Below are 11100 nucleotides of genomic sequence, written 5' to 3'. Positions count from 1 at the left end.
TAAGTAGAAGTTTGAGCTTTCAATTCACGAAGCCGAGCAACCGTACTATCAAGACGAGCTCGGGAATTAAGATTTCGGAGCTTAGACCACCTAATAAGATCAGCTTTACAGTGCCTGAATTTATGAGCCCACTGAAATTGAGACGAACCAGTTATCGGAATAAACCAAGCCGAATCAACAATTTGCCCACAATCCTCCAACAAAGTCCAATGAGCATCAAAATGAAATTGCTGTTTCTAAGGCCGTACGACAGGCAAAAGTTCAAGAAGCAAAGCAAAGTGATCGGATCCCACTATTGAAAGATGAGATAATTGAGTCCGAGGAAAAGTAGATATCCAATCTTTCGTTGCCAAAGCTCGATCCAAAGCCTCCTGAATATTAGCAGGTCCATCTCGCTGGTTAGACCAGGTAAAAGGAAAACCCACATAACCGATATCCACCAAAGCACAACGATCCAACAAATTACGGAAGGACCGAAGCTGCCTCCCTTTCTTAACTCTGCCCCCATGTTTTTCAGAAATATGTAAAATATTATTAAAATCACCAATCAGAACCCACCGACCAGACCAAAGGTGAGCGTTATGAACAAAATACTCCCATAGCAAAGCTCTTTCCCGGTCCACTGTACTAGCATATAAAAGAGAAAAAAACCATGGGATCTGATTATGGGACAGAACAACAACAATAATAGAAAAACGGGTTTTATCCACCGCCAGTATCTGCACATTATCAGTAAAGGGCGGACCACCCGCAATCACATCAGGCTTTACCAAGCAACTATTAGAAAAACCCAATAATTGTTGAACAAATAAGGTCCGCCGCAAATTTTTGGTTTCAAGAACACCAATAATATCCGGAGAGTACTAAGATTTCAATCGTTTAAGTTGCTGAACCGTAGAAACAGACCCCAGCCCTTGGCAATTCCATACAATAATATTGTGAAAACCAGTATTGCAACCAGAAAAATATTCAGATTGATGATTAGAATACGAAGAAAGAGAAGAAGAAGGTTGCAATAAACCGAAAGACGCAGCAGAACAGCGCCGTGAAGGAGAACCCCGAGCTGAACACATGGTCCTGGACCCAACACTTTAAATTGGACCTGCAAAACACAGCATCAAAATGGACAAGAATAAAACCCAACAACAAAAAAAACAAGTGAAACCTCCACAGCCCAAATAGTGAAAAGCCCAGCCCACAAAACTATGGGAAACATGAAAGTTTTAAAAACTTTCTGAGGGATTTTCATACATATATCTTGATTCGTCACATAGAAACAAGTTTTATACAAAAATAAAACATGATGTATCATTCAATTAATAGATTGATTACTTACATCAAAGGTTTGAGTAAACTTTAGATCTCTCCTCTAAAGTGAATGTTCTCACTTATTATAGATCCCTTTGCTAGATGCTTTCTCATTAGATCTCCATTTTCTTGGTAATGGTCTTGCCTTTAGAAATCACCCATAAGCCTTCATGAATAACCTTGGAGAACTAGACTTGTGTGAGCCTCCATTAGATGAGAACATGAACTCTAGAATTCTAGAGAGAGAAAATATATATTCCTTTTTCTTCCAAAAGTCTCCCCTAAAATATACACGAACCATGTATATATAGGCAACATAATGATAAGAAAAGGAAACAATAAATCATTCTCAATCTCTAATTGACATGTCTCAAATCTAATATGATTCAAATATCAAGTTGGGCTATGAGTGAGAATCCTTTGGGCTCATTATTTTCTTGATTATAATGAATTAATAATTGGCCCGATCCATGGACCCAATTCAATTAATTCATAAATTAATTTCTACTGCACTAAAAGAAATTAATTGAACTCCAATAAAATAATAAATAACCTCTAAGTCAATATTGCACTTTGACCCCTCTATGCATAATTAGTTATCAGATAAATAAAGCCATCAATCTGACTACTTAATTAATATATTTATTTTGATACCTCTAATTATTTTCGGCTTGATCACAATAAAGCATTTGTTTGACAAAAATAATAATTAAAATAAATAAATATATAATAAATCATTTTGTCTAAAAACATACGAAGGCCTTCGAATTTACTTTACGATCAACCATAATCAATACAAAAAAAATACAAGTAGCAATGATGCAAATATTAAAAATATAACCCTCTAACTATTAATTACATAATTACCCAAAGTGCAGGTTCAAGGATTCCGAAAATTCCGCTGAACAAATCAAAGTAATTACTAATTAATAAAAGAGTCTATACTTCTCTCATACTTAAGAGTCAAATGCTATGACAGTGATAGGAAACAATTGCATACGACGGCTCTCGCAATATATCTCAACTTAACACGGATCCAAGTCTTAGTTAATAATGATTCCATCCATAATTATCGACTACGAATAATTTATGATTACTATTTATATTCATGTGTTGATCGCCATCACATACATTTATAAATATTTCTTGTAATCAAGTGGACACTATCAATTCCATAATAAATCGAAACATAATACATTGAATTCACCAATTATATAAATTATAAATATTTCAAATATGTCATGACCGTATGTCACTATAATTCAAATAGGAATTTACTATGCCAGGGAATATAAATCCCAACAAAAACAATTGAACCACAAAACAACACATAGCCACACAGGAAACCACAGAAACAAGACCGCCTAACCGTCAACGCCGGAACTGAAATCGGCGCCGAACCCTCGCGATCCACTATCTGAAACACCAAAGCGTGCTAAGCAACCAACGAAAATAACTAATACACAACTGAAATCCATAGAACCTGCAATGCCTGAACGTGAACCGGCACCGAACCACGCAATCCACACCTCCGAAACACCAAAGCAAACTGAGCACCCAACAAGAACAACCAAAGCAAGATCAGTAAACACCAAAAATCAACCCGAAAACCCTGATCAGAAACCGTTGAAGAACAAATCAAAAACAAAGAACCAGCAACCACAGCCACCATAGCAACCACACAAACTGAAATTGGAGCCACCAAAGCCAACCCAAAACGCTATACAAAAACCCAAAGAACCAACAACCACACAAACACCCGAAGAAGAACACAGGAGACCAGACGCTCCCCAATCCTGACCGAACATGAAACCTTTACACAGAGAGGAACCACCAGCTATGACTTCTTCTGAAAAGTAAATCATTGTCATTTAAAGCCAAAGTTAAAATGTTCATGTTGTGAGAATTTAGGTGTGGTTGTGTTGCCCATGGTAAAAAGGCCAAGTTTAGAGTGCCCCCACCATATTAATCCTAGGTTTGTTTCTTCCCTTACTTAATTAAGGACAATACTTTCCTATTTATCGATGAGTATAATGTTTATAGTTACCATCGATGTGGCCAACAACAAAGTGACAAGTGTCCCTACAATATAAAAAAAATATATTAATAAAAGATTTAAGAAGTTAATTAGGTTAAATCCAGTAAGATCCAAATCAAATCCATATCTAATTATCTCTTTTACATGCTACTCTATTGCCCTAATCCCTAAGCCCTAATGAATTACAACTACAAGTATCTTGCTCAAAACAAATCCATGAAAGGAATTGGATTATGATTTTCGATTGTGGGTGATTAGATTTCATGTGTGAACTACTATATATATATATATATTGATTTTGTTATTTTGAAACATAGTTTGTGTTGTTTAGCCCTCCGTTGCCTTCTTGTTGATGAGGAAAAAAACAACCAAATTGTTTGTGTAAAGGTAGATGCTTGCACTTGTTAATGGTGTCTTCCCACATGTAAAAATAAATATGAATCTATGATTGTCTTATATAATTAATCAACCAAAAAGAATTCTTAAGAAAACAGATTTTATTTTTTTAACCAAATCATGACTAAATACTTTATTTTATTTATTTGAATAATATTAATAAACCTATTTTAACGCAAATACAAAAGCAGGGAGTGGCTAGGTTTACATTTGAACTCTCAAGTCTCGCCATCATAAAAAAGTTTAATCCAATTCTTTCTACAAAAGCAGAGAGTGGCTAGGTTTACATTTGAACTCTCAAGTCTCGCCATCATAAAAAAGCTTAATCCAATTCTTTCTACATAATTTTTTTGGGGTTGATTAAGATTTTATTGTGTTTAACCCAAATAACTTTTAAAATCTTTTATTTTTTATTGGAGTGACACTTGTGACATTATTATTTGGCCACACAAGTGGTAAGTATGAAATTTCTAGACAAGTATTATTCCCTACCTAATTAATTGACAGGCTAAAAAATAATAAAAATGAATAACGTTGTGAGAATTTGGAATCAAATAAAAACCAAAGTAATAATAAGCCCAACTGGTTTCGCTGGACTGGGCTTGCCCATATTTTTTTTTTGAAGGGTAAATGTTAGGGGTTAGTTGGTACCAAGTCTCGAATCTGTGCACTCCAAAAGCCAACATGAGACATCTTACCACCTAGGTTAGAAAACTTTGGCCCCATTTATTTTTATTGTTCTCACGTGCTGCATAATCTTTTTTCCCTGCTTCGTATGGGACGGACTGACCCACGCATAGTACGGAGTAGTTATTTTTTCTGGCCTTTGCTTTGTCGTTTATCTTGTTTGTTGCATTTTCCATGCTGCAACGTCTTTTTTTTTTTTGTTAATTAACCTTAAGAATTATTTTGATAATTCAATTAGAATTTAATTATGTTACTTATCACTGGACATTAAATATTTTAAATTTAAACAAAAATGAAAAAAATTTACAACTTAAAATTAGTAGTACTTTTATTTTTACTTTAAAAAATAAAATAGTCAATCTTATCAAACAACACCATGCTATTGTTTAGCAATTTTTTTTTTGGTACTAAATAATGTGTAAGCACATTTAATTTTGTCACAGAATTAATCATAAATAAAATACTACTTCGTACTAAGATAACATCGTCGCAATTGTACCAACTACCAACCAAAACAATATGAGTCGCCTTTTATATGGGACGGACGGACCCATGTATAGTAGTTATTACAAAAATAAAAAAAATAATAAGAAACTCTCACACGAGGGAGCCGAATTTCAAAGACACTCTCCATTTTGAATTCAATTTGACAAATTGTATATCCGTATCTTTTGGAAGCTTCTTGGAATTTTCGTATTTTTTACACAAATTATTGGTCCAAAACAAAGGTGCAATTACAAGTGCAACCAAAGCGCGCGTGGCCTTGCTTTTTCTGAATTCTATTTTATTATTTGTTTATTTTCTTTGAATGCTACTTATTTAGCTGCAGACAAAAAGGCTAATTTAGTCCCCACATGTAGATTAAATATCCTACATTTACACTATTACTTTATGGACTCTCTCTTCATCTCTAGACCACCCAAGTCTTCTAAGAACCATCTTCACTTGCTCTGACTTCACCAAGGTTTGATTTCTAAATCTTGATCAGTATGTATATACATGAACTATGCTATTTATAGTAATCACAATCTGTTAGATTATCAATAGCACACAACCTGTTTGATTTTTATTGTGATCGGGGACTTAAATTTAGAATTGAAAAAAAAAATAATAATAATCAGTGTTATTTGTATGTTGGTCTCAGTACCACTCATAGTTGAATGTTTGTTGGGTTTAATGGAACTCAGCTCCAGAATTTCATACCCATATGGTCATTCTTGTTTGGTGGGGGTTGTGTGTGTTTATTTAGTATGGCCATGATTGGATTGTTTTGATTTTGATTTTCAGGTCTGGGTTTCATATGAATTATACATAAATATCTGTGTATATCTATATATTTGTGTTCAGCAGCTTTGATGAAACATTTGTGTCTAGTATCCCACTGATCTGCTGCTGATCAATATTGAAGTACAATTCAAGTTGATGCATACACCTTGATTATGTCTCTTGTTTCATCCATTGGTATTGGGTGTTTCTTTCCTGAAAATCTCTTGATCATTACTAAAAAGGGATCATGACTTTATTGGTCGAATATCGGTCTGTGTGCCTCAGTTTCAGCCTTTTGGGGGCGGTTCTTCCCCGTTTTAAGTATCTATTTTTTTTATTATAGTTAGTCTATTGCGAGGGAGATCTCAATCTAATGACTGAGGGGATGTGCTTAAGGTGAGAGTGCTTCCATGATAGTTTGTCGCCTTTTGTCGATATGTGGACCACTCTGCCTTTTTTATTAAGAAAGATGAAATTCAAAAGATCCTAAGGAAGCTCCTTGAGCCTTTTAAACTTGGGTTCATTATTTCATAGATCATCAAACTACTTGGGTGTGGTTACGTGGTAGATTTTATTTATGATGAAAGAGATTTTGGAGCAAACTGTGTATATGTGTTTTCATGACAGTTGGGAAATATAATGGAAAAGCTTTATTGTTATCCATTACTTGCAATCAAATTTAACGAAGGGACAATTGTATTGTCTATAGAAGACTTTAGGAGATTATACGTGGGATCTCTTGCCAACTATATATATTATATATCATGTTCAAAACCCAACAACCAGATTTCTCAAACTGTTGATCACCTTCATATTCTACTTTCTTTTTGGAGATAAATTAGTTTGTATTTTGAGAACTGCGAGAAGCTTTTTGTAATTTTATTTTTGGGTAAGTGTAGATTAAGAAAAGACCTGTGAGAAGTTATGACATTGAAGCAACAAGTGTCCGGCCTGGATTTTGTTATGTTAACACCCACAAACTCGCTAATTTAGCGAGTTGGTATGTTCTATATATTTGTTTCTGGGCCATAATTGAGCCATTTTCTGACAACGTCATGTTTCATGCTTCTAAGAAGCCAGTAAAACTGCAAAATAATGAATATTTTGGGAAGAATTGACTCCTATATAGATGCATGTATAGTGTTTGGAGTTTGTCAAAAGAGACTTTTAGTTGGCATTTTAAGATGCCGATCTAGTATTAAATGCTAACATTAAGTAATTTTCACATTTGCTTTATTTCTGATCATATAGATGCACTGTAGAGCTTACCTTTTATTCATTCTTAAACCAGGGAATTCTGTGAACATGGGCCGAAAATACCTTTGGGCGTTTTGTTTATGGGCGTTGGCATGCTCTTTACTTCCTGCTTCTTCTAATGGCTTAGTGAGAATTGGTTTGAAGAGGCGAAGCTTGGATCTTGATAGCATAAATGCTGCTAAAATGGCAAGAGTGGAAAGTAAATATCAAAAGAATGTGGAGAACATGCATCATAATTTGGGTGATGCAGATGGAGATATAGTATATCTGAAGAACTATTTAGATGCCCAGTACTATGGGGAGATTGGTATAGGCTCACCCCCGCAGAAATTCACTGTCATATTTGACACTGGCAGTTCTAATCTCTGGGTTCCATCATCAAAATGTTATTTTTCTGTGAGTTCTGCTCAATTTTGTTTTTTGAGATTTTCTAATGGTATCTTACTCATAGAATTACCTAATAATCAAAATTGCATGCAGATTGCTTGCTTATTCCATTCTAAGTACAAGGAAAGCCGGTCCAGTACATATACCAAAATAGGTAAATTTATTCCTTTATTGTGTTTCGCTAATATTTTAAGTTTCTTGTTACTGGGATGGTATTGACTATTGAGGTGTAAGTTGTTTGATATAAGAAAGCTTGTGTGTTTTTAGTTTTATTATGGGATTCATGCTCAAATAACCCTTTTGGAAATGTGAATTAGGAAAATCTGCTGAAATAAATTATGGATCTGGATCAATTTCTGGCTTCTTCAGTCAGGATAACGTCAAAGTTGGTAATCTTACTGTCAAAGATCAAGTGAGTTTTTGTTTTCTCTGAGTTCCGTTTCAAAGTTGATTTTGATCTTATTGCCTTCAGTGATAGTCATACATGTATTATTCTTTCAGGTTTTCATTGAGGCTACACGAGAAGGGAGTATTTCTTTTCTCTTGGCAAAGTTTGATGGGATTCTTGGGCTTGGATTCCAGGAAATTTCAGTTGGGAATGTGGTGCCAGTCTGGTATTTCTTTGTCCAAAAAATTTAGTAATTGAATTGTTTTCTAAATTTTGTTTTTTGGACAGAGAAGGATATATTTTGTTCCCTCTATTCTTTGTTGTTTTTAATGTTTAAGATTCACCAATTGATGATGAAAGTATAGGTACAACATGGTGGAACAAGGTCTTGTAAGTGAGGAGGTATTCTCTTTCTGGCTTAATCGGGATCAAGATGCAAAAGAGGGAGGGGAGCTTGTTTTCGGTGGTGTTGATCCAAAACACTTCAAGGGAGAGCATACTTATGTACCTGTAACTCAAAAGGGTTACTGGCAGGTAAAGATGAAAGATTAAAGTTTCAAAGAATGTTTGTCCTGTAACAATTATTGTTTTAATTAAATATTAATATTGTTGTTGCTTACGTGAAGTATTTGATTTGTATCTTGTACTTTCTTCAGTTTGAAATGGGCGAATTTTTTATTGGGAACAGTACGACAGGTAATTATTACATTATTTGTATGCCCCATAGTATAATATGATTCTTTCTTTTAACCGCAGACAAATTTTGATATCAAAGACTCGAAACAGTGGATGCCCTTAAGTACTCTTTGAAACCTAAAAAAATTGATTGAATTTGTAAATTTTTATGAGTTCCTTTTTATTTTGTTTCAGGTTTTTGTGAGGGGGGTTGTGCTGCTATTGTAGATTCTGGAACTTCCTTACTTGTTGGTCCTACTGTATGTGCTTCACCTTCCGACAATTACTTTACTGTCATACAGATCCTTCAGATTGATACATTATCCATCTTCTTTATTTCTATTCATTTCAAGCACATACCTCGATCACTAATTCTTTCTAATTAAACTATTCATTTCAGCCTATTGTGACCCAAATCAACCATGCCATTGGAGCAGAAGGAATAGTGAGCGTGGAATGTAAAGAAGTTGTGTCGCAGTACGGAGAAATGATATGGGATTTGCTAGTTTCAGGGGTTAGTTTTTAATTATTATACTTCAAATTTAATCTTTTCACTTTCTTCAAATTCATTAAACTTTTGGCTAAACATTGGGTTTTAAGGTATGACTTGCTTGATCTGCAGGCTGCGCCTGATCAAATATGTTCACAGATTGGTCTATGTTTTTTCAATGGGGCTCGGTATGTGAGGTCAGTATCTCCTTATTTTGCATAATGTCTTAATTATCAATGCTTGCCTCCAAATATCTTAGTGCCATTAGTTGATTCCTTAGGCCGTGTTTCCCTCGCCTTTCATTTCTGGAATGTGCTTCCTTGTGGATCACTTCTGGAACACAATGAATCGAAGTGGTTGTTCTGTGACTTCCTTGGGTGAACTGTGAACTTAAACCTTTTTTATTTTTTAAAGAAGGTTTAAGCATATTAGAATTTAAAACTCCTCTTAAACTTGATTTAAAGGGGTTTCTTTGAACCATTTTTGATCAAATACCGAATTTCCTTTTATGGTTTTCCTAATGAATTGCTCTAGTTTTATTTTTGTACACAAGTAAGTGCACTAAACACTGCCTTTAGTTAATAGTTGAACCCAATCATGTGCAGTAATAATATCAAAACAGTAGTTGAAAAAGAAAATGGGGATATATCGGCTAGGGATAGTGCTATGTGCACTGCCTGTGAGTTGGCTGTTGTTTGGCTCCAGAACCAGCTGAAACAAGAGGGAACAAAGGAGAAGGTGCTAGAGTATGTGAATCAGGTAAGTTATTACCAAAATTTATGCGACCTTGGTAAGCAATTGAACACTTGTGTCGTATTATGCATGTTTGATTTTTATGTTTTCAGCTCTGTGAGAGCCTGCCAAGTCCAATGGGAGAATCAATTATCGACTGTAACAGCATTTCAACCATGCCAAACATTACGTTCACCATTGGAAGTAAAGCTTACAGCCTCACGCCAGAACAGGTTTGATTTTGCAGTGACATTAAGTTCCTATTTGTGTAAATTTTTGGTAGCCATGTTTCTTCTAATTCATAATGCTCTTATTTTGTTCTCTGATCTTGTTCGAAATAATCATTCAGCTGACAAAATAGATTTATATCGATAGAGTCTAAGTCTTGGTACTCATTCCAACTCCGGGAAAGATTTGGTAACTGGGATTAAGTTGGAGAAATATATATCATGAATTGTTGTGAAGTTGATTATACCAATTTCCAAAGTGTGGCTGCAAATTTGAAAATCTGTGAAAAACTAGGAATGAATTTCAAGAAACTGATGCCAAAGGGCATCAAATCCTGAAAGGTTTCAATATGTGAACTTGTAATATTGTTCTGCATCAGACGGCGTGAAGAGTAATAATTTCAATACATATAAATCATGTTACTTTATAATATTCAAAGAAATTCAGCTTGATGTGTACATGAACCTTGTGAATTAGTGATAAAGGAAGTAAATAGAAACATAACAAAGAAATTTTTTTTTTTTTGTCCCATTGTTTTAATAGTATTTACTGATTATTAATATCATCTGGATGACTAACTTCTGATTCTTTTTCTTCAACAAACGCAATTGTTTTACTTCAGTACGTTCTTAAAACCGGAGAAGGCATTGCCACTGTCTGCCTTAGCGGATTTACTGCTTTGGATGTGCCTCCTCCTCGCGGCCCTCTCTGGTACGTTATCTTCACCACTATTAGCATTCATTATATGCATGCATATGTGCATGCCTATGCATGTAAAAGCATATACGTGTTTGGGATCATGCTTGTGCACGTAATTTTTGCCGGTAATAATCATATATGCATGCAGGATCCTTGGAGATATATTCATGGGGGTGTATCATACTGTGTTCGACTATGGCAATCTCCAAGTGGGTTTTGCTGAAGCTACTTAGTGACTCCTTTTGTTGCTTCTAAAAATGGTAATGGTGTTGTAAGTTGTAACCTAATGCTAGATTGTACTTGAATCCTGTCACGGTCATATAATCATATTATATATGTATGTGTTTGTGTGTGCTTGATATGAGGAAACTTGATATGTGAATATAATGCATAGAGATGCTATTTAAACCCCTGCTTGTTTGTACATGAATCATTGCCATTTTTGTTCATGTTTTTATAAGATGATGGCATTACTCATGAAAGGCATTTAAAATTCAATTTGGAAAAAAGAGAATGATTTTAATATGAAGAAACAATTCATTAAATGAT

At 34.6% G+C, this 11100-nt stretch overlaps 1 protein-coding gene across 1 annotated transcript; it reads left to right on the top strand.

Moving 5' to 3' along the window:
* Positions 1 to 5256: 5256 nt before the first annotated feature.
* LOC132294501 (cyprosin-like) lies at positions 5257 to 10961 on the top strand. The gene is made up of 14 exons (XM_059792385.1): positions 5257 to 5393; positions 6987 to 7348; positions 7433 to 7493; positions 7657 to 7751; positions 7841 to 7953; positions 8093 to 8261; positions 8384 to 8423; positions 8598 to 8662; positions 8803 to 8916; positions 9025 to 9089; positions 9498 to 9651; positions 9738 to 9857; positions 10475 to 10563; positions 10700 to 10961. The coding sequence occupies exons 2-14, from the start codon at positions 7001 to 7003 to the stop codon at positions 10782 to 10784; spliced, it is 1518 nt and encodes a 505-aa protein (XP_059648368.1). The 5' UTR covers positions 5257 to 5393; positions 6987 to 7000; the 3' UTR covers positions 10785 to 10961.
* Positions 10962 to 11100: the final 139 nt, after the last annotated feature.

The sequence above is a fragment of the Cornus florida genome, unplaced genomic scaffold (genome assembly GCF_030987335.1).
Source record: "Cornus florida cultivar Cherokee Brave unplaced genomic scaffold, ASM3098733v1 CherokeeBrave_3.0.0_Hap2_Chr02, whole genome shotgun sequence".
Classification (NCBI taxonomy): domain Eukaryota; kingdom Viridiplantae; phylum Streptophyta; class Magnoliopsida; order Cornales; family Cornaceae; genus Cornus; species Cornus florida.
The sequence above is the reverse complement of the archived record's forward strand: the minus strand, read 5'-3'. Positions and strand labels throughout refer to the sequence as shown.

Bases quoted from the DNA above. Each gene is read 5' to 3' on its own strand.
- LOC132294501 (XM_059792385.1), top strand. From the start codon at position 7,001: ATGGGCCGAAAATACCTTTGGGCGTTTTGTTTATGGGCGTTGGCATGC. The intron at 7,349-7,432 runs GTGAGTTCTGCT...AATTGCATGCAG, and splicing joins CATCAAAATGTTATTTTTCT to ATTGCTTGCTTATTCCATTC. The intron at 9,090-9,497 runs GTCAGTATCTCC...AATCATGTGCAG, and splicing joins AATGGGGCTCGGTATGTGAG to TAATAATATCAAAACAGTAG.